This window comes from Hemitrygon akajei, chromosome 6 (genome assembly GCF_048418815.1).
Source record: "Hemitrygon akajei chromosome 6, sHemAka1.3, whole genome shotgun sequence".
NCBI lineage: Eukaryota > Metazoa > Chordata > Chondrichthyes > Myliobatiformes > Dasyatidae > Hemitrygon > Hemitrygon akajei.
The window spans coordinates 124,600,363-124,624,766 of NC_133129.1; the positions used below are offsets into that span (position 1 = coordinate 124,600,363).

The 24,404-nt window shown below is 40.7% G+C and overlaps 1 protein-coding gene across 4 annotated transcripts in view; it reads right to left on the reverse strand.

Moving 5' to 3' along the window:
• LOC140729445 (activating molecule in BECN1-regulated autophagy protein 1-like) overlaps positions 1 to 24,404 on the reverse strand; it is a 397,371-nt gene that overhangs the window by 60,657 nt on the left and 312,310 nt on the right. For all 4 annotated transcript variants that reach the window (XM_073049187.1, XM_073049188.1, XM_073049189.1 and 1 more), the window contains one exon: positions 17,626 to 17,765. In XM_073049187.1, coding sequence (XP_072905288.1) covers positions 17,626 to 17,765 — 140 coding nt within the window. The remainder of the gene's footprint in view (positions 1 to 17,625; positions 17,766 to 24,404) is intronic.

Sequence of the window (24,404 nt, forward strand, 5' to 3'; positions counted from 1 at the left end):
CATATTTTAAAGAAAAAGCTGTAGAAGAAGTAATTGCGTGAACTGTCTGAATGATGTCATCTTTGGTCACACTATTTGCTGGTACCAACTTCTCCAGTTTCTAAAGAAAAGTTACAAATTCTCCAAATTACTTCTACTAGGAAAGGAAGATTTGCTATGACAAGATCTTCCATTCTTTATTGAACATAATTGAACATATCTATGAATCATCCTCCAGTGCAGGATAATGTTCACCTTTAATTTAATTTTGTTGCCAAATGAATCACGGCCAGCTTTCTGAACGTTATGGGAGATAATGTGTGGGAAAGAAAGGAACAAGAGGGAAAGGCAGATAGAGAAAATAAAGTGCTGTATTTAGGGGGTGATTTTTCTTTTAAAATAATTGTTCGCACAAAGTTGTGGAAGGTATTTAAAATACTAGTGCAGAGCCATCAAACACTCCTCATAGATTAACCTTTTCATTCCTGGAATAATTCTCATAAACCTCCCCTGGACTCTCTCCAATGTCTTTACATCCTTTCTTAGATAGGGGCCCAAAACTGCCCACAATACTCCAAGTCCAGTCTGACCAATGCCTTATAAAGCCTCAGCGTTACAACCTTGCTTTTATATTCTACTCCTGTGAAATGCCCACGGTGTTCCACAGAACAACACAAGCAACAACAGCAGTAAAACAAGCCCTTTTCCCATCCGTCACATCCACATACGTGACCAAATTCAGGCCAGGCTGCTTCTGGGCCTTTAGTCCTTGTCCCAGTTTCTCAGACTTGCAGACATCGGGCCTCCAACTTTGGACTTCACCCCAGGTTGATCGCGGGTTTGACCTTCAGGCCTCGACTTCTGCACTTGCATTAACCCCTCCAACTCCAGTGACTCAAGGTCTTGTGACTCCTTCGGGCCTCTACTTTCAGGCTTCCAGCTCCGTGGTTCTCTGGAGTTCGACCTTCGTCTTTGCCCTGCAGACTTCATTGGGTTTGATCTTTGGACCTTGCCTTCCAGATTCACTCAGACCTCCGAGCCCAGTGACCTGGAGGGTTCACCGGCTCGTGTGACTCTCGTCCACACCTGGGACTTGCTGCAGGCTGGTCTCTGACCTGGGGAATTGGTGAACTCTGCAACTGTGACATGACTTCTGGGATTTGCTGATATTTGACTGGAGAGCACTTTGACCTGGACACAAACCCTTGCCAGACTTTTCATTTATTAGCTCCTACCTCTAACTCCCCCTCATTTCTGTCCCTAAACCCCAGCCTGACCCCCAACTCCCTGCACTAACTCCAAACCTAAAAACAAACAAACCTAAAAAACAACTACATCTGAGCTATAACATCGATGGACATCACAGCCTGGTACCAGCATGACCAGAAGAAGCTAGTCAAAAATTAAAACAGTTAGGCATTATATATCCCAGAAAAAAATAGTAGCTGAAAATATTAATTAAATATTACCGATCCAAACAAGATGTACTTCAAGGACAACTTATTATCCTGGGCAATGGAAATCTGGTACTCTTCCCAACTCAGCAACCCAGCACCACAACTGAAAAGCTGAGACTGAAAAGACGGTGGTGGATTGGCAGGTTGGTCAGGGCATGAGAAGCAGCTTCAGGCTAACTAGTCTATTTCCATATTAGGGTAAATTGATAGTGTTCGCGAAGGAGGCTAAAATGGATACGATTGGTACGTTATTGGTAAAACAACAAGGAATCAGGGATTCAGCTTTAAATAAAGTAGTCACTGCATTTGGAGAGAACACGGACAAATTTGCAATACACTGCTCACCAATGTTTTCTGGAACAGTGATCACTTCAGTGCTGAGGATTACTCCAGTCAGAGTCTGAATCATTTTCCATGCATCAGTGTAAACCAAAGAAAAGCTCACCATCAATTTTCAAAATTAAAATGTCAGGAATGAACAACAAGTAGAAATGCTCACAAGTGTTACAGTCTTTTTTCTTGGCTTGGCTGTACATTACTAAGGTGGTCATTAATCATATTCAGTACTTGTCAGAGAATACAGAGTGTGTGTGTGTCAGGGAGCACATACAGACAGACAGATTCAGTATGTACAGAAAAGAAAGAGAAACAGCATATATCCAGGACTTGTATCTCAACTCCACTTATTTAAACCAATAAACTGGTTTATCATAAACATGAGAAAGTTTGCCGATGCTGGAAGCCCAAAGCAATTCAAACAAAATGCTGGAGGAACTCAGTAGATCAAGCAGCATCGATGGAAATGAATAAACAGCCAACGTTTCCGGCTGAGACCCTTCTTTAGGACTGAGAAGGAATGGGAAGATGCCAGAATAAAAAGGACAGGAAAAGAGGAGGTGGCTAGCTAGAAGCTGATAGGTGTAGCCAAGTGAGTGGGAAAGGTCAAGTGTAGGAGAAGAAGGAATCTGATAGGAGAGGAGAGTGGACCTTAGAAAGAGGAGGGAAATGGGACCCAGGGAGAAGTGATAGGTGAGAAGAGGCAAAAGGTCAGAGTAGGGAGGGGAGGGGGAAGGTAACAAAAAGTTTCTGGAAAAGTTGACATTCATGCCACCAGGTTGGAGGCGACCCAAACGGAATATAAGGTGTTGCTCCTCCACCCTGAGGGTGGCCTCATCTGGAAGGACAGTCCCTGAATGAGGGAGGAGGAGGAGTATGGGCAAGTGTAGCACTTGGGCTGCTTGCTGAGGTAAGTGCCAGGAGGGATGAGTGGACAAGGGAATCACTGAGGGAGCAATCCCTGCGGTAAGTGGAGGGGGGCGGAGGTAAAGGTATGTTTAGTGGTAGAATCCCTCTGGAGGTGGCGAAAGATTCGGAGGGTGATGTGTTTGATGTGGAGGCTGATGGGGTTGTCAGTAAGGAGAAGAGGAACTTTTGGCTTATTATTGTCATATGTACCGAGGTACAGAGAAAAACGTTGTTATGTAGGCCGAAAACAAACCGATCATTTCATCACATCAGTGCAGTGAGGTACTACAAGAAAAACAATACTAGAATGCAGAATAAAGTGCTACTGTTACAGAGAAGGTGTCGAGCAGGTAGACAGTGGAGTACAAAACCATATTGAGATACAGTCAGAATCAGGTTTACTATCACTGATAGAAGTTGTGAAGTTTGTTGTTTTGCAACAGTACAGTACAATACAAAAAAAAACTATAAATTACAATAAGAAACATTTAAAACAGCACCAGTTTGCACTAAGATGACACTGATGAACCACAGTGATGTTCTGTGGGCTGCAGACTGTACTTCTAGATATACCTCTTTTGAATTACTCTCACTGCAATCTGAGGCAGGTTCCAAGATTAAGGGAAGAGCCAATGAAATGGTTAATCTCTTGCTTCGGCATTCCGAGGTACCCAACTGCTTCAAGCAGGCTTCAGTTATGCCGGTGCCTAAGAAGAATGTGGTAACCTGCCTCAATGATTATTGTCCAGTAGCACAAACTCAAGAAAGAAAAGGGACAGTCAGCTTATTTTCTTCTCACAGCATAACCCCAGGAATCCCAGGAGGCAACCTGGAGAATCTTTGTTGACTTCTATCAGAGTTATATAGACCTATACACAACATTCCAAGTCAGCTCTCACCAGAACCACATATACCTGGAATAATGTTATTCTTAAAACCTCTTTCTATAAGGACCAATAACTTCCATGCCTTTCTTAATTGGTTGCTGTACATGTTTTGTTAACTTTCAGAGATTTGAGTACAATGACATCCAAGTCTTTTTTAGCTTTCGATTTATTACCATTTAAAGAATACTCTGCTTTTCTATTTAATCTCCATCATCAAAGCCCTCACCCTTCTCCCTATTATTTTCCATCTGGAGTACCCTTACAAACTCACTCTTCCTTTCTACGTCTTTAAGAAACCTCTCTGAATCCTTCTCACAACTGATTCTGCTTTTTGCAAAGCTTGCTATTTGATTACACTTGGTTCCCTTATCCAGTGACTAATACAGATTGGTGACAGCTGGGATCCCAGTGCTGGTATCCAAAGCACTCGTGGTCTTAGCCTCCCACCTGAAAATGTCGGGTTTATTTCTCCTGCAATATCAGTCCTTGATATAACTCAATTCATGCCAATATATTATCTCCAATCCCAAAAGGAAAGGCAGTTGCAACCAATTACACTGATAATCATACTGCTACAGTATTTTCTGAGATTCCCCCAAGCAGTGTTAGATTTGCTCATAGACTTGAACTACAGTTGTTCAGCTTCTATTGTTTATTTTGTTCGGGTGCAAATCATGTATGATTTATGCTAATTTAAGTTTACATGAACATGTTTGTCCTCATCTTGTAGTGTTACATACTTCTGCAAAGGGCTAATTTTTATGACATTTATATCATATGTGTGCACATCTCTGACAATAAACTTGGCCAATTATTACAATTAGGAAGGAATGGGGGAATACCAACTGCTACTTAATTTTCTAGATGTCTCTGCGCATGATGCTTAATACCTGTAAATGCACAGGTTTGTAGGTATTTCAGAACCCGACAAGACTAGAAAATACGTTTTGATTTTAATTTTACTTGCTCCCAGGTACATGAGCCATTAGAGGCCTCCTTTTGGCTATTACACAGTGCCTAAACCTGAACTTGAGTTTGCACCTAATTTTGCTGTAAATCATGACTGAATTTTATGGGGTCAAAATTCAGCCATGATTTTGACACAGCTTTCACTGTCATACATGATGTTTGATAATACAGCTGGATACCAGAATTATAAACCTTGTTTCTGATATATAGCATGAATTCCACAGTTTGGTTAGTGGCCACATAAATTAATTGGACTTGCATCCGGCCTCTCTTGAAGCTTCAGACTTTTGTCTTACCGAGTGCGAATATGTACAATGATTAAAAACTCCAATCAGTCTTTAATTACGACCCTTACGAACTGAAGCAAAATAACTAAATCAACGCAATGTCAGAGAAGCAAGAAAAGGCATTTCAAAGTAAATTTATTGCCAGCGTATCTATACGTCACCATGGAGCTTACTGAGATTCACTTTCTTGTAGGCATTCACAGTAAATACAAAGAAACACAAATAGGAACAGACTTAACAAATTCCTACAGGAGTATGGTGGAAAGTGTTCTGAGTGGCTGCATGACCGCCTGGTATGGAGGCTCCGTTGAACAGGATTGGAAAAGCTGAAGAGGGGTGTTGACTCAGCCAGCTCAATCGCATTCAAGGACACCTTCTTAAAGCAATGCCTCAAAAAATGGCATCAATCATTGAGGAGCATCGCCATCCAGGACATGCCATGACCTCTTCTCATTAGCACCATCAGAGAGGTGGTACAGGAGCCTGCAGACACACACTCAATGCTTTAGAAACAGCTTCCTGAACAGTCCATGACACTACCTCAGTATTTTATTCTCTTTTTGCACTTAAAAAAAATCCTGTTGCAACTTAAGAGTAAATTTTTTATGTATTCCATTTGTTATGATCGCAGCCCCCTCCTTCTTGAGAATCGCAAGATCACTATTAATTCGGGTCTTGGACCCAGGAAATGAGAGAGAATCCTCAAGGTTTTGGAATGTGTCCTGGCCCCTCAGCAAGACAAAGCCACGGATAACGGCCATTGTCTCTTGGAGACACCTTTGTGGATTGGGGACTGGGCTATGTGCAAGCCCTCAGGGCAACGTGGGCTGGGTGACGGGGAGAGATTGCATCATCCCAACCTGATTGACATCTGAGACCCCGTGAGTAAGGATAAAAAGAAGGTCTGGGGAACAACCTCTTTAGACGCACCAGAACACACGCTAGCGATCCCGTAATAGCGGGCAGCCATTTGAAGGAAGCCACGTGCGTTCGGTTCCCTTGCCTGGAAGCCGGTGGCGGGTATCACAGAAACGATTTTCTTGAACTAACAACGGGGAACCAACTCCCCCCGACCCAACGGATTGGCCTCATCAAAAGACCCGGGCAAGTTTCTTTTCTCACAAATCTCTCTCTCTCCAACAAGTGAAAACCCAGCAGTCCCCAAAAGCTGGAAGCCTGCAGGAACTGAGTGACTCTTATATCTCCATCGGACAATATTTTATCCCCTAGACAAATGATAGAGCGATTTCTTATTGATAATTATTACTATACCCGCGCTTTAGATGGAGTATTGACGACGTATATTATCTGACTGTTTGTATTAACCTTATTTTTGTGCCCCTTTATAAATAAAGACTTTTAGAAATAGTACCATCAGACTTCAACGGACCTCTCTATCTTTGCTGGTAAGTGACCTAGTTACGGGGTACGTAACACATTGTACTGCTGCCACAAAGCAACAAATTTCATGATTTTATGTAAGTGATAATAAATCTGATTCTGATTCAATTAAGGTGTTGCTAGAGTGATGTCAGGTAGATTAGACTAGATAATGTTGTTAGGTTTCCTTCTGTAAAAGATTCTCATTTGTGCAGCACTGAGAATTAAATAGCTTCATGGTCTGATTACTTCGAGCAGCTTTAAATCCAAACTAAATTTAAGCTTTCAAATTCCAGTGGTGTGATCTGACCTGACACTAGTTAGTAATGTGGCAGATGCAAGTCACTTTACACTTTAAAATAAAAAAAATTGCTTTTCTGAATCTGACAATGCTTGCTGTTACATTACAAAATGTTAAACATTTTTTGAAGCAGACAAAAGGAGTTTGGAGCATGTTCCTCTGCTTGCAGCCAGTAAAACTGGACAATGTAAAATCAAATGCACCAGCTCCTCCAATTTCAGCCTGGGTCACAGTTTAAAAGGTTTAAGAGGCAGTTTTAACTTTAAACATGAATATAGGAATTGTTCATGCAATCGTTAGCAATTGTAAGAAATAATTTGAGGTATTCCCATATGCATGATCCCTTACATATGGGAGACATCAACTCCAAAATGGTAAACAGGAAGCAAATGAAATAATGTGGACTCCAGGTCCAATGGATAAATGTGAGATTATAAATGACACATGCTTTCCATCCTTCTTTCTCGTTTATGACTATCATTGAGCTCATCCTTTTTCATGCATTTAGCAGCTCCATGTTTTCTTGGTACACTTCTAAAATGTGTCAGAAGATATTTATTTTGAAGGAAATGACTACAAGAGAGTATGCACAACTGAATAGAGGACACTGAGAAAAAGTATCAACTCACCTAGAAATTTTTCAGACTGTATTTAAGATAAAATCATTAATGTCTAAATGCCCAAGGCTATCAATGTGGGCAAACTGGATTTACATTTGAAATGGATGCAATGTTTATACAAATTAAATGTCTTCTGACTCTGGAATAGTGGGTAGAGATACTACTTCGAAATAACTGTTAACATTTGGTACTGAAAAACATGGAAATAATTATGAAGTGCGAGCAAAGGTTAAGGTGCAACAGATGAAAAAACGAAGTGGAATTGCTATCCTTTATGCCTTTTAGAAATCATTTAAGAACTATTAGACACACAGTATGTATCGGTGCAAGGACAATGTTCAAGACTCGTTTATTTCATACATATTCAGGGGTCCAAAGAAAATAATTCTTGAACAACTGGTTATTGTAGATGGAATAGAATGCATACATGCTCAATAAACTGGTGTAATCTGTACTATGAGCACTTTATGTACAAGGCAGGCATCACAGTAAATGCCTGAGGGAATTAGGAATTCATGCCTGCAGGGTGCATCTGGGTTTAATTCATTTGGTTCACAAAAGCATCCACAGTGCTTCAATAGGAATCTCTCAATATTAACAAAAAGAGAAAGAATGAAAATTGGGTCATAGTACTGGGGGTAGAGGCAAGCAAGAACTGGGGTTTGGGTATCTCTTGTAAGAAGGAAGGGAAAAGATGGATAGGGCAGTACTGTATCAGTATAACCCAAAGAGCAGGTGAAAGAAGTGCTACATACCACAACTCTAAATTAGAGGCAGTGCTGGCCAAAATTAAAATAACTGAAAAAGTTTACTTTCAGCACCATCTCTGACCCCACAGTAAGAAGAGGAAGATAGTTTAAGCTGTACGTAAAAGATCTTCAAAATATTTCTGATGTGCAAGCTGTGGGACGATTCTTTACAGCAGACACAATATCAATTTAGACCTTGAGTTTTTGGAAAAAATTGAAATCTGGATATGAAAACATTAAAGTAATCAAATGGAAGGAATACACATGCAAGTTAAATCAAATGTTATCAATGCAATATGTGTACGTTGCAATGGTTATACATAGGATTAAAAGGTTTATTTTGGAATAATAGCTGCAGGGATACAAGAAAAAACAACGGCAGTCGATGTTTGCAATGTGAATAGTGTAGCTTGTCATTCTTTATATCAGAGGATTCCCTAAATTGATTGATTACCACTGAGAGTTTTCATGGAGTACTTAGCTGGTGCTAATATGCTTATACTTTTGTGAAAACCTAGTCAATTTTTTTCTGATATGCAATCATTTTTGAATGAAAATATGAACATTCTAGGCTACCTTCTCGAGCAGATGTGACCAGAGAATATGCATTGCATGTAGGGACTAGCCATTTTTTAAAATCTGTAGCCAAATCAGCTATGTTGTTGAACTGTTTTAATGTAATAACAGATAATCCAGCAGGATGTTGCTGACGCTGAACTGTAAATTATAAAAAATTCTTGTCAGAGATTAATCAGTTACCACCATCAGGATATACAGTGCCTATTAAAAAGTACTCACCCCACTTGGAAGTTTGCATGTTTTATTGTTTTACAACATTGAATCACAGTGGATTTAATTTGGCTTTTTTGACAGTGATTAACAGAAAAAGACTCTTGTGTCAAATTGAAAATCTACAGAATGATCCAAAATACAAATATAGAACACAAAATAATTGATTGTATTAGTATTCATCCCCTTTCACATGACACATCAAATCATCAATCACTGGTTTTAGAAGTCACATAATTAGTTATAAGGAGATCTGTTTTTGGAGACCTATGTGCAGTCAAGGTGTTTCAATTGATTGTAGTGAAAATACACAGGAATATGGAAGGTCCAACTACTGGTGAGTCAGTATCCTGGCAAGAACTACACTATGAAGACAAAAGAACACTCCAAGCAAATCCACAAAAAGGGTATTGAAAAGTACGTCAGGAGATGGATACAAGAAAATTTCCCAGTCACTGAATATCCCTTGGAGTAAAGTTAAGTCGATCATCAAGGAATGGAAAGAATATGGCACAGCTGTAAATCTGCCTAGAGCAGGCATCCTCAAAAACTGAGTAATCGTGCATGAAGGTGACTAGTGTGGGAGGCCACCAAAAGAACTTTGACAAATCTGGAGGAGTTACAAGTTTCAGTAGCTGAGATGGGAGAGACTGCACATACAACAACTGTTGCCCGGGCGTTTAAACATCACCGATTCATGGGAGATTGGCAAAGGGAAAGATACTTTGAAAAAAAAACTCACATGAAATCTTAGCTAGAGTTTGCCAGAAGACATGTGGGAGACTCTGAGGTCAGCTGGAAGGAGGTTCAATTGTCTGAGGAAATCAAAATTGAGCTTTTTTGGTCAATCAACCAAATGCTATGTTTGGCTTAAGACAAACACTGCACATCATCAAAACATCACCATCCCTACCATGAAGCATGGCGGTAGCTGCATCATGCTGTGGGGCTGCTTCACTGCAGCAGGCCCTGGAAGCCTTGTGAAAGTAGAGAACAAAATGCATGCAGTGAAATACAGGGAAATCCTGGAGAAAATCCTGATGCATTCTGCAAGGGAACTGTGACTTGGGAGAAGATTTGTTTTCCAGCAAGACAATAACCCCAAGCATAAAGCCAAAGCTACAAAGGAATGGCTTAAAAACAACAAAGTTAATGTCCTGGAATGCCAAGTCAGAGTCCAGACCTCAAGCCACTTGAAAATTTGTGACTGGACTTGAAAAGGGCTGTTCACTCATGATCCCCATGCAACCTCATAGAGCTTGAATACTTTCGGAAAGAAAAATGGGGAAAAATGCAGGGTCCTGATGTACGAAGCTGATAGAGATCTACCCACACAATCTCAAGGTGCCAAAGGTGTATCTACTAAATACTGACCTGAAGGGGGTGAATACCTAAGCAATCAATTATTTTGTGTTTTATATTTGTAATTCATTTAGATCACTTTTTAGAGATCTGTTTTCACTTCAACACGAAAGTCTTTTTCTGTTGATCATTGTCAAAAAGCCAAATTAAATCTACTGTGATTCAATGTTGTAAAACAAGAAGAAGAATGCCCTTAACTCCCGGTGGAGTCACTGATCTTTTTGTGCTTTTCGCACTGATCTTTTTGGTGATTGCTCATCATATGGCATTTCTGTAGCATTCTCCAGTTGTTTTTTTACAAGGTTGAGTTGCTAGCTCGATGCTCAACCCAGCAGGGATGGAAAGTGTGCGAGGGAGCCGGCTGGATTCAAACTCCGGACCATTCGCTCTGGAGTCCAGTGCTGATGCCACTACACCACCAGCCGGCTGGTTGTAAAACAATAAAACATGAAAACTTCCGGGGGGGTGGGGGGGGGGTTCGAATACTTTTTATAGGTTCTGTATTTGTATTACTAAAACAATACTGGAGGATTTGGTATTGAAGTGTGCTACTAAACAACCACAACACATTTCTACACAAGAGGTATCCTTGCAATGTGACATTTTATTCAGTAATCTACAGATGAGAGATTAACCAGTACCTTCATTGTTTTAAGCTACAAAAATTACTTTGAAGATATTTTGGTTTGTGCGACAAATACTAAAAACAACTCTTGCTCAGCGTGTCAAAAACGTGAAATGCAGATTTTCCATCCTGTGTTACGGATCTTCACTTCTGAGCTGCCTGTCAGGTTTGTTCATTCTCTGTTACTTACAATGAAACTGCTGGAGGAATTCTTTAATCGTCAAGAGCACTGACAGGAGAAAGAGAGAAACTCGCTTGAGGGACAAAGAAAATACGAAAGAACTTGAAGGCAAGGCCCTTACCGTCTTTAATACAAAGCTGATGCAAAATAAAATGTAGCTCCTTTGGGTTCACATTTCTGATAGTTTGAGTCAACCTCTGTGATATTTTACAATATTACAGTTGCTTACATGTTGCGTGTACTTCTACTACTCCCATATAAACTGAGAATTTCTAATAAAATATTAACTGACAACAAAAAAAAACTTGGAGCATTTTGTCTGTCTTTAATTCTATCACAGGTATTAAAAATCACTTCTTTTATGAGTTACATGTAGTGGGCATTTTATTAGATACCTCCTGTACCTAATAAACTAGCCCGAGTGTACGTTTTTGGTCTTCTGCTGTTGAAGCCATCCACTTCAATGTCTGACATGTTGCTTGTTCAGAGATGTACTTCTGCACAACACTGCTATAGCACAGTTATTTCAATTACAGTACTTTACCAGTCTGGCCACTCTGCTCAGACCTCTCACATTAAAAAGGCAGTTTCACCCACAGAACTGCCACTCACTGGATGTTTCTGACTCTGTACCATTCTCTGCAAACTTGAGAAGACCATTGTGTGTGAAAATCCCAGGAGATCAGCAGATTCTGAGATGCTCAAACTGCTCCGTCTGGCACCAACTATCATTCCATTGTCAAAGTCACTTAGATCACATTTACTCACTATTCTGAACAACGAAACCTCTTGACCATGTCTGCATGCTTTTATGCATTGAGTTGCTGCCAGATGATTGGCTGATTAGATATTCACATTAATGAGCAGGTGTATATGTATACCTAATACAGTGCCGACTGAATATATATTCCAATATAATGTGACACAATTATGTTTGATATAACCTAATATAATTGTACAATTATCTGTTATCCTGGTGCTCAAGGAATAAGAACCATTCAATATTAACTCAAACATCTTGTGGAATTTCATTTTAATGTGGATTGGATGCTTTAACAGAGAATTCATTGTATCTGTTTAATGCTGATCATTTCCTGAAAACTACTTTAGAGTTGGTTTGAGAAAATGAAGAATTGACATTAAGGTGGATAAGTCACCTGGACCACATGGACTACATGCCAGGGTTCTGCAAGAGGTGGCTGAAGAGATTGTGCAGTCATTAGTAATGACCTTGCAAGAATCTCTAGATTCTGGAATGGCTCCAGAGGACCGGAAAACTGCAAATGTCACTCCACTCTTCAAGGGAGGGAGGCAGAAGAAAGGAAATTATAGGCCAGTTAACTTTACCACAGTGGTTGGAAAGATGTTGAAGTTGATTGATTGCTAAGGATGAGGTGTCAGGGTATTTGGAGGCACATGATAAAATAGGCCAAGGTCAGTGTGATTTCCTCAAGGGAAAATCTGTTGGAATTCTTTGAGGAAATAACTAGCAGGATAGACAAAGGAGAATCGGTCAATGTTGCGTACTTGGATTTTACGTGATTGTGCTTAATAATATAAGAGCCCATGACATTACAGGGAAAACACTAGCATGGATAGATGATTGGTTGATTGATAGGAAGCAAACAGTGGGAATAAAGGGGGCCTTTTCTGGTTGGCTGCCGATGACTAGTTGTGTTCCACAGGGGTCACTGTTGGGAACACGTTCTTTATGTTACATGTCAATAATTTCGATGATGAAACTGATGGCATTGTGGATGATGAAAAAATAGGTGGAGGGGCAGATGGTGTTGAGGAAGCAGGGAGTCTGCAGGAGCACTTAGACAAATGGGGCAAAGAAGTTGCAGATGGAATACGGTATTGGGAGGTGTATGGTCATGCACTTTGATGGAAGGAACAAAAGCATAGACCATTTTCTAAATGGGCAGAAAACCCAAAAACCTGAGCTGAAAAGGGACTTGCGAGTCCTTGTGAAAGACTCTCTGAAGGTAACTTGCAGGTTGTGTCAGTGGTAAGGAGGCAAATGCAATATTAAGCATTCATTTTGAGAGGAGTAGAATATAAAAGCAAGAAGATAATGGCTTTGTAAGGTACTGGTGAGGGAGTGTTGTGAGCAGTTTTGGGCCCCTTATCAAAGAAAGGATTCTGACTTTGGACAGGGTTCAGAGGAGGTACGCAAGAATGATTCTGGGAATGAAAGGGTTATCATATGAGACGTATTTGATGGCCTTGGCACCGTACTCACTGGAAGTTAGAAAAATGAGGCATGACTTCATTGAAATCTATCGAATTTTGAAAGGCCTCAATAGAGTGGATGTGGAGAGGATGTTTCCTACAGTGGGAATTCTGCAAGAATTCAGAAGAAATTCTGCAGATACTGGAAATCCTGATATCGCTTGAGTTCTTGAGTTTCTCCAGTATTTTGTGTGTATATTTATGAGAAATTAATATAAAATTAATTAATTTTCTAGCCTTAAATTGTTTGGAAATCGTCACACAAATTGTAGACTACAAGCAGTATAATGTAACCAGAACATTAATACTTACAATATGTTCAAAGATCGTAAAAGCTTTGACAAGATCCTGCATGTGAGGTTGGTCAAGAAGGTTCAGTCACTTGGCATTCAGGATTAGACATCGGCTTTGCGGAAAAAGCTAAAATTTGATGGTACATGGTTCCTCACTGGCTGGAGGCCTGTGATTAGTGGTGTGATGCAAGAATCAGTGCTGAGTCTGTTGTTGTTTGTGGTAAACTGGATCAGCAAAGTTGTAGATGACACCAATATTGAGGGCATAGTGGACAGTGGGAAAGGCTACCAAGGCTTCTAGTGGATCTAAACCAGCTGGAAAAAATGGTCTGAAAAGTGGCAGGTGGAATTTAATGCAGACAAGTGTGGGGTATTGTACTTTGGGAGGACAAGCCATGGTAGGGAGGACAACGAGTGGTAGGGCAGTGAGCAATGTGGTAGAACAGAGGGATCTGGGGATACAGATCCAAAGTGGTATCAAGGTAGATAGGGATGTATAGTGAGCTTTTGGCACCCTGGCCTCCATAAATCAAAGTACTGAATACAGGAGTTGTTATGTTATGTTAAAGTTGTACAAGATGTTGGAGAGTCCTAATTTGGAGTACTGTGTGCACTTCTGATCACCTGCTTACAGGGAAGATATCAATAAGATTGAAAGAGTGCAGAGAAGATTTCCAAGGATGTTAATGGGACTTTATGACCTGAGTTACAGGGAAAAGTTGAATAGGTAGAACTTTCGGCCCTGTAGCGTATGAGGATGAGGGGAAATTTGACAGAGGTATACAAAATTATGAGGGGTATAGATAGGGTAAATGCAAGCATGCTTTTTCCACTGAGGAAGGTGAGATTACAAATAGAAGACATGCATTAAGGATGAAAGGTAAAATATTTAAGGGAGCATGAGGGGAAATTTCTTCACTCAGAGGGTGTTGAGAGTGTGGTATGAGCTGTCAGTGAAAGTGATAGATGCAGATTTGATTTTAAAATTTAAGAGAAGTTTGGGTAAGTACATGGATGGGCTGGGTATGGAGGGCTATGGTCCAGGTGCTGGGATGAAGCAGAATAATAGTTTGGTATTGACTATATGTGCTGTGTTTCTGTGCTGTAGTGCTCTGGAAAGAAATGGATCCATCAGGCAGCACGTATTCAGCAAAGGCAGGTCCTGTTTGATGAACTTACTGGAGTTCTTTGAGGATATAACAAACGCAATGGATAGAGGGGGACAGATGGACGTTATTTACCTGGATTTCCAGTAGGCTTTCAATAAAGTGCTGCATAAAAGATGTATCCGTAAGATAAGAATGCATAGAGTTGGGGGTGATGTATTAGCACGGAGAGAGAATTGGTTAACTATTAGAAAGCAGAGCGTTACTCTGGCTGTCGATCAGTGGTGAGTGGTGTGCCGTAGGAGTCGGTGCTGGGCCTACAACTGTTCACAATATACGTTAAAGATATGAAAGAGGGGACCAAGTGTAGTGTATCGAAATTGAGTGGAAAAGCAAATTGTGCAGAAGATACAGAGAGTCTGCAGAGAGATATAGATAGGTTAAGTGAGTGGGCAAGGGTCTGGCAGATGGAGTACAATGCTGGTAAATATGAGGTCATCCACTTTGGAAGGGAAAATGAAAGAGCAGATTATTATTTAAATGGTAAAAAATTGCAGCATGCTGCTGTACAGAAGGACTCGGGAGTGCTTGTGCATCAATCACAAAAGGTTGGTTTGCAGGTGCAGCAGGCTATCAAGAAGGCAAATGCAATGGAATTGAATTTAGAGTAGGGAGGTTTGCTGCAACTGTACAGGGTGCTAATGAGGCCACACCTGGAGTACTGCACATAGTTCTGATCTCCTTACTTGAGGAAGGATATACTGGCTTTGGAGGTGGTGCAGAGGAGGTTCACCAGGTTGATTCCAGAGATGAGGGGGTTAGACTATGAGGAGAGATTGAGTCGCCTGGGACTGTACTCGCTGGAATTCAGAAGAATGAGAAGAGATCTTATAGAAACATATAAAATTATGAAAGGGATAGATAAAATTGAGGCAGGAAAGTTGTTTCCACTGATAGGTGAGAATAGAACTAGGGGACATAGCCTCAAGATTTGGGGGAAATGATTTAGGATGGAGATGAGGAGGAACTGCTTTTCCCAGAGAGGTGAATCTGTGGAATTTTCTGCCCAATGAAGCAGTGGAGGCTACCTTAGTAAATATATTTAAGATAAAGTTGGATAGATTTTGGCATAGTAGGGGAATTAAGGGTTATGGAGAAGATGCAGGTAGGTGGAGATGAGTCCATGGCCAGATCAGCCATAATCTTATTGAATGACAGAGCAGGCTCTATGGGTCAGAAGGCCTACTCCTGCTTTGATTTCTTACGTTCTTATGACTCAATCAGCTTAGAGAGGAAAAGGATGTGAACTGAAAACAAACTATCTATGTTTGTTTTCCAGCCAAAAGAAAACTTCAATAGGCACCAAGTATGATTTTGAATGGGAAGTTTGTAGATACAGTAATATGAAAAACAAAATGTTCTGACAAACCAGGTTCTTTTCCAGTGCTTGGCGAAGAACTGCTGCAGGTACAGTAGGGCATTATCAAATTTGGAACATCAGAGCTCAAATGGACTACTTAGTCCTTCAAACCTGATTCACCAGCTATTCAATGAGATCACAACTGATCTGTGACCCAAATGCACAGAGACACTGTTGCCAAATATCCTCCTATACGCATCTCAGAATGGCTATGGCAAAAGAGAGCTCAAGCCTTCGAACTCCCTTCACGCGAGGTGTTTCTCATTTTCACTTCCAAATAGGTCCAGACAGAAGTTTTGGCCAACTATATGACCCTAAGAAAAAGCTTTTATCTTTAAAAAAAAAATGCAAACTCTAATAATTACAAATCTCAATTATAAATGTAATAATTTTATCATGTCTAAGCAAACACTGAAGACTACCGAAAGTAATATTTGGTAAAACTACTATTTAGTTTTATAAAACTAGTCTGTACTATTAACCCATAAATGCACATCAATCATTCTAATCTCTGCAAACCTCCATTCACTCCAATCACCTCGCCACATGATCCCCAAACTCTCAATCCATTGTTACAAATGTGCCACAACTCTGAGGGGCCGAAGGGTACAAAGTAGCCCCCTCCTTTTTGAGAATCGCAAGATCGCTATTAATTCGGGTCTGGGACCCAGGAAAAGAGAGAGAGGGACACGCAGAATCCACAAGGGTTTGGAATGTGTCCTGGCCTCAGCAAGACAAAGCCACGGATAATGGCCATTGTCTCTTGGAGACGGAATTGTGTATTGAGTACTGTACTATTCATTGAAGCTCTCAGGGGATGACCAGAGTGGGCTGGTTGAGGGATTGCATCATCCCAACCTGACTGACATCTGAGACCCCGTGAGTAAGGATAAAAGAGGGTCTGGGGAACAACCCCTTTAGATGCACCAGGAGAAATGCTAGAAATCCCGTGACAGCGTTTAATAGCGACAGCCAGTGGGGGGCTCGCGTGCGTCCTTTTCCCTTGCCTGGGAATTGGCGGGCTTACCACGGAAGAACGGCTTAGCTAAAGAAGAGGCCACACCAATGAAATTCCGAAGGATCGAAATCATAAAAAGGAAAGCCGGCAAGTTTTCTAAAAATCTCTCTTGACTCCAACCAAAGGCTGCAGCCTGAATGAACTGAGTGACTTTTATATTTCCATCAGACAATACATTATCCCCTAGACTACGATAGAGCTATTTCTTATTGATTATTATTATACCCGCACTTTTAGATTTAGTATTGACGACGTATATTATCTGTATGTTTGCATTGATATTATTTTTGTGTATTTTTACTAATAAATACTGTTAAAAATAGTACCATCAGACTTCAACGGACCTCTCTATCTTTGCTGGTAAGTGACCCAGTTACGGGGTTCGTAACACCATCCTATCCCTTTGCATTCATGCATCAGCAGTCTCTGAAACACATCTACACTTAGACGACTTGCCACCTATTACCCTTTCCATCCTCCAAGGATAGACGATGAAATACAAGCTGTTTCTGCACAATTGTGAAATAAGCATCAACCTTGAAACGATCATATCATTGAACTCACACAAAGGTTAATCTTACTGTTCTATTGTACAGTACCAGCTATTATGGATGAAAGTAGTATGTTCACTTTACACCGAGTCATTTATATATTCTAAAACACAATTCCTTTAAGGGAATAGCTTTGGAATAATAAGTACTTTAATATTAAAAGCTACTTACACAGGCCGGCAAATGACTAGGTCTCCCTTATTGGTCCCATAGGCCAGGCCCAGCCCAGGCTCTGGAAGCCAGCGTGCAGAGTTTATACTAACGTGTCTCCTCTGGTCTGGAGGCATTGGGTACAAAACGTTGAAAACTCTCTGCAAGGCAATGAAACAACAGTTAAGTTTGTTGAATACAGATACCAGAGAAAGATTTATAAACACATGAGACTCTTCAGATGCTAAAATTCCAAAACAACATTTTATCTTTTTCTGTATCCTACAAACTTCTGAGATATTTTGAAATATGAAAATATGCTATAAAACCAAAGAACACTCAATGTGCAGTCACATTTGGACTGGAAAGTCTACATCAATGCAGTGGGGGGGCCGGGAAGGTTTGGTTGTTTGTGATTCCATAGAGCTTAAATGGATGGAAAAGGTAATTGATATTGGAGTTTTACAGAACTGTAAGACAACTGATCTTTGGGAAATGCATAAAATGTCACACAAATCGATTTTAGAATTCTTTAAAAAAAAAGAGCTTTTCTATGAAATGGCAGTTTGCACCTAAAATCTACAGACTCAGAAGATGAAATGCTCTGAAGAGCTCCACAGGGGTGTTTTGCCACTCGACTCAATGTTCATTGTAAAATTAAACATCTTCTTAAATTAAGAGCAAAGTGTACACAATAAAATCATAGCAACAAGTGACATAACCTGTGATAAACCCTTTCCTTAGAGTAAAGTTTACTAACAGTTATGCACAGATCTGGACCAGTGATCCATTGCATTTATTTTCAGTGTGGAATATCAAGAACAGTTATTTTCTGTCTTGAAATACATACTGTATAATTTTAAGGAGAAGCTTCTACTACTTTTTAATAAAGCAATCATAAATTTTCCTCCAATCAATTAAACTCAGTAAATAACCATTTACTCTGAGACAGAGGCTTAGAATCAGAATCAGGTTTAATATCACCGCCATATGCTGTGAAATTTGTTGTCTTTGCGGCAGCAGTACATTGCAAGTCAAGTCAAGTCACTTTCTATTGTCATTTCGCCCATAACTGCTGGTACAGTACACAGTAAAAACAAGATGACGTTTTTCAGGATCCATGGTGCTACATTGAAATAATGCAAAAACTACACTGAACTACGTAAAACAACACAAAAACTACACTAGACTACAGACCCACCACAGTCGTGTCATCAGTGAACTTGATGTGGTTCGAGCTGTGTGTTGTTGCTGCACAGTTGTGGGTCAGCAGAGTGAACAACAGTGGACTGAGCACACAGCCCTGGGGGGGCTCCCGTGTTCAGTGTGATGGTGCAATATATAATAACAGGAAAATATGAATTACATTAAATATATATATTAGTTAAATAAGTAGTGGAAAAATAGAAATAAAAAGATAGTGAGGTAGTGTTAATGGGTTCAATGATCATTTAGAAATTAGATGGGAGAGGGAAGAAGCTGTTTTGGAATCAGTGAGTGTGTGGCTTTAGGCTTCTATACCTCCCTTCTTGATGGTATCAATGACAGCAAGGCATGACCTGGTGATGGGGGTCCTTAATGATGGATGTCGCTTTTTTGAGGCGCTGCTCCTTGAAGATGTCGTGGATACTACAGAGGCTGGTACCCATGATGAAGCTGACTAAGTTTACAAATCGCTGCAGCTTATTTTGATCCTGCACATCCCCCCCCCCCCCACCCATCCCAGATGGTGATGCAGCCAGTTACAATGCTCTCCATGGTATGTCTGTAGAAATTGAGAGTGTCTTTGGTGATATACCAAATCCCCTCAAACTCCTAATGAAATATAGCTGCTGTCATGCCTTCTTTGTCGCTGCATCGATATGTTGGGTCCAGGATAGATCCTCAGAGACATTGTCACCCAGGAGCTTGAAATTGCTTACTCCTTCCACTTCTGATCTCTCTATGAGCACTCCTGCATGTTCCCTCTTCTTAGCCTTTCTGAAGTCCACAATCAATTCTTTAGTCTTACTGATGTGGAGTGCAAGGTTGTTGCCTCAACACCACTCAACTAGCAGATATATCTCAATCCTGTACACCTTCTAGCATTGTTATAACATTTTGAGCAATTACTCCAGACTAGTACCCTTGAACTAGTAGGGGCTGGCAGTAGATAATCAGAAGTGATGCACCATGGATCAATCTACTACATTCTCTCAAGAATTCAAACAAATACTGCACAGTACAGTTCAACCAAAGGTAAACTTTACACCTAAGGCTGAATTCTTCAAATATAGGCAAGCTGGGCATTCACTTGCTGGTGCCTTGATAAAATAACAATCATCATTTGAAAGGAAATGAAAAAAAAAATCAGTATGTCACATTCAATCAGAATGATCTGTTAAGTAAACAGCATTTTAATCTGGAATCCACTTCCACTGTCCCCAACACATGTATTCTTTGAGGACAGTAATGCTTTAAAAGAAACACTGAAAGAAAGAAAACTAGTTTTAACAAAATATATATGTACTGCGATAATCACGATGAGTATATTAACAGACTGAACATTCAATGTGAACTGAACACAAGGGCCATCGCAGATACAACAATCTCAAGGAGAGTTTATGCAAATTTCAGCACAGCATATAAAGCAATGAATAATAAACTGCCATCTTCCATTACAAAATGCTGTACACTAAGACAGCAGACTCTCAAGCAGCTGACAACACCAGCCTCCGCAATCTCATAAGAATGGGCTCTGTGGAGAACCATTGCACAATGCTCTCTGCAGTACCACAAGAAGATGGGATAACTCAGCATCTCTGGGTGGCATGCTCGCTATTCATTACCAACACACAAGCTTTTCACAGGTTTTGACAAATCAGAAATAATAATTAATTCTCATTAACTGAAGATTTCCTAGATATAGCCAACTTCACCTTTCTGTCAATGTTCAGTTGTTAAAAACACTAGCACTCACTGGAGCTTCTCAGTGAAGAAACAGAATGGGATGCACTAGCCAATTACGGTAAAACATAACATTTTGCCTTGAATTATTAACTATATGTTTCAAAACAGTCCACCATTGCTGACTTTATTTGGATAATACCCCAATATTTAAGACGTTTTTACCAATACTCAGATCTCAAAATGTACAGTGGATTTAGTTAAGCTGTTTCAATAGGTGTTTAAAATCCACTTCCTCTCCAATGGACAGTGAAAAGGGAACCCGTTTACAAGCAGAAAGCAGCTTCAAAAATAATTAATATTTCTGTAATACAGCATGGAAACAGGTTCTTCGGCCCAAATAGTCTATGCCAACCAAGATACCCACCTAAGCTGGTCTTATTTGCCTGTGTATGGCCCAAATCCCACTAAACCTTTTCTGCCCATGTACGTGCCAAGTGTCCTTTAAAAGTTTTCCATTTACTTTCTTCAAACACGGCCTCTGTCAGCTCATTCCATACATGCACCACCATTTCGGTGAAAAGGTTGCCCCTCAACTTGAAAACAATTTAGGGTATATAAAATTATGAGAAACATACATCGGGTAGGTGGCCTGGGTCTTTTCCCAAAGACCACTCTCTATAACAGGTATGGGGGGGGGGGGGGGGTAGGTTTCCGGTGAGAGGGAGGAAGTTTAAATGGGATCTGAGGTGCACATTTTCTGGAGAGAGAAAGAGTAGTTGGTATCTGGAATGAGCTGCCAGAAGAGATAGAAACATAAAAAAAACTACAGCACAATACAGGCCCTTCGGCCCACAATGCTGTGCCAAATGTGTACTTACTTTAGAAATTACCTAGGGTAACCCAGAGCCCTCTATTTTTCTACGCTCCATGTACTTATCCAGGAGTCTCTCAAAAGACCCTATCATAACTGCCTCTACCACCATCACCAGCAGCCCATTCCACGCCCTCACCACTCTCTGCATAAAAAACTTACCCCTGACATCTCCTCTGTACCTACTTCCAAGCACCTTAAAACTGTGCCCTCCCCTCTTGTGATAGCCATTTCAGCCCTGGGAAAAAGCCTCTGACTATCCAGACGATTAATACCTCTCATCATCTTATACACCTCTGTCAAGTCACCTCTCATCCTCTGTCGCTCCAAGGAGAAAAGGCCAAGTTCATTCAACCTATTCTCTTAAGGCATGCTCCCCAAATCCAGGCAACATCCTTGTAAATCTCTTCTGCACCCTTTCTATGGTTCCCACATCCTTCCTGTAGTGAGGTGGCCAGAACTGAACACAGTACTCCAAGTGGGGTCTGATCAGGGTCTTATATAGCTGCAACGTTACCTCTCGCCTCTTAAACTCAGTCCCACGGTTGATGAAGGCTAATGCACCAAACGCCTTCTTAACCACAGAGTCAACCTGCGCAGCAGCTTTGAGTGTCATATGGACTCGACCCCAAGATCCCTCTGATCCTCCACTCTGTCAAGTGTCTTACTATTAATACTATATTCTGCCATCGCATTTGACCTACCAAAATGAACCACCTCACAACTATCTGGGTTGAACACCATCTGCACTTCTCAGCTCAGTCTTGCATCCTACCAATGTCCTGCTTTAACCTCTGATAGCCCTCCACACTATCCACAACACCCCCAACCTTCGTGCCATCAGCAAATTTACTAACCTATCCCTCCACTTCCTCATCCGGGTCATTTATAAAAATCACAAAGAGAAGGGGTCCCAGAGCAGATTCCTGAGGCACACCGCTGGTCACCGACCTCCATGCAGAATATGGTGGAGACAGGCACAGTAACAACATTCGGAGAAGTTCTTCAATGAGCAAGGCATTCAGGGATATGGAATTAATGGAGGCAAGTGGAATTAGTTTCGATAAATTTGATGGGTGGCAAAAATGAGGTAACCATATAAAGTATACAAAGCACTGCAAGCAGTAATCTTCAATGAAAATCTGAAAATTGTTCCTTTTTTAAATATCACAAACTGATTAAAAATTCCAATGCTAACAGCAGCATAATATAGTCAAGCTTTATAACAGAGCATAGCATTAGGATAGATTGCCATGTGGATTACAGTACTGATAACCAGAATGATGCAAATCAACCTCATTAACTGTCATAATTACACGACCACATTAAATTAAATGGGCACACTCAATTACTATACAATGCATTGTCTGTAATGGAGACACGGGATACTGTAGATGTTATAATCTGAAGAACTCAGTGGATCATGCTTCATCTACAGGAGGAAAGGAATTGTCAACCTTTTGGTTAGAAACCCTGCAAGGACTCCTGATGCAGAGTTTTGACCAAAAATGTTGAATATTCTGAGGGATTGAGGCAGGGCAAATAAATGAAGTGGCAGCACTTTGGTTCTATAGACCACAATTCTATTAATTTTAAGATAGTGATGGAAAAGATTGGGCAAGACTTCAGGTTAGGGTCCTAAACTGGAGCAGGGCTTATTTTGGGGGAAATTAGAGACGGGATCTAGCAGAGATTAAGTGAGTCTGTTTGAAAGGAAAGGAATGAATGACAAATAGGAAGTTTTTAAGAGTGCAATATTAAAGTGTCTAGGAGCAACAGGTTCTCATTAGGGTGAAGTCTAGAACTAGCAAATTTAGGGAACCTTGGCTGACGAGAGGCTTCAGTCAAGAAAAATGAATCATATACTGGGTTTAGGAGGATGGGATCCAGCAAATCCCTTGGTGATTGTAAAAAGATTAAGAATACTCTTCAGAAGAAAATATTCTGGGTGGTTAGAGAGGAAACGCTGGAGGCTCTCATGGAGATACTTGCTTTGTTAGCCACTGGTGAAATTCCCAAAGACTGCAAAGCGGCTAATGTTGTCCTATTTAAAAATGTGTAGCAAAGACAAACCAGGGAACTGCAGAACTGTCGGCCTGACATCAATAGTGGGAGACGTACTGTAAAGATCTACCAGCATTTGGATAGACAGTTCTGATTAGGGGGAGCCAGATAGGCTTTGTGTGAATGAAATCATGCTTGATGAACATTGTTAGAGTTTATCTTGAAGAGATAACTAAAAAGGTAGTTGAGTGTAAGCCAATGTCTATTTGAACCTTAGCAAATCCTTTGACAAGGTCCCACCTGGAAGGCTGGTCTGAAAGGTTAGGTCCTTGGAATCAAGGTAGGAAGCAGAGGGTGATGAAAGGAAGCAGTTGTTTCTCTGAATGGAGTCAAGTGACTTGTGGGGTGCTTCAGGGGCTGGTGTTAGTATTGAGTTGAAAGCAAATGTACAAGGCCAGATCAATAAATTTGCAGATACATGAAACTACAATCTCAAGTAATTTCAGGTATAATCTCCAGAAAGCCATCTCATGGGTGATGTGGCAATTCAGGACTAAACTTAAATCAATGAAGGATGCTCTACAGTTGTGGTAGGGTTTAAATGCTATCACCTCTTATAAAGTAAAATCAAGCAATGTAGGTGACAATAGGGCTTTGCTTCCAGACGAGCTCAATGACTTCTTTGCTTACTTTGACCATCAAAACATGGAGGAACCATCACAACCTCCCCCATCTCCCAATGATCCTGTGATTTCAGTCTGAGGCAGCTTTCAGGAGGGTGAAAAGCATTCGGCCTAGATGGGGTACCTGGCCAAGGACTAAAGACTTGTGCTGATCAACTGGCTGGAGTGTTCACTGAGATCTTTAATCTCTCACTTTGACAGTCAGTGGTACCCACCTACTTCAAGCAGGCTTCAATTAAACTGGTGCCCACAAAGAATGGGCTGAGCTGTCTCAATGACTATTTGTCTTGTAGCACGCACTTACATCCACAGTGGTGACGTATTTTGAGAGGATAGTGATGAAACATATCAAC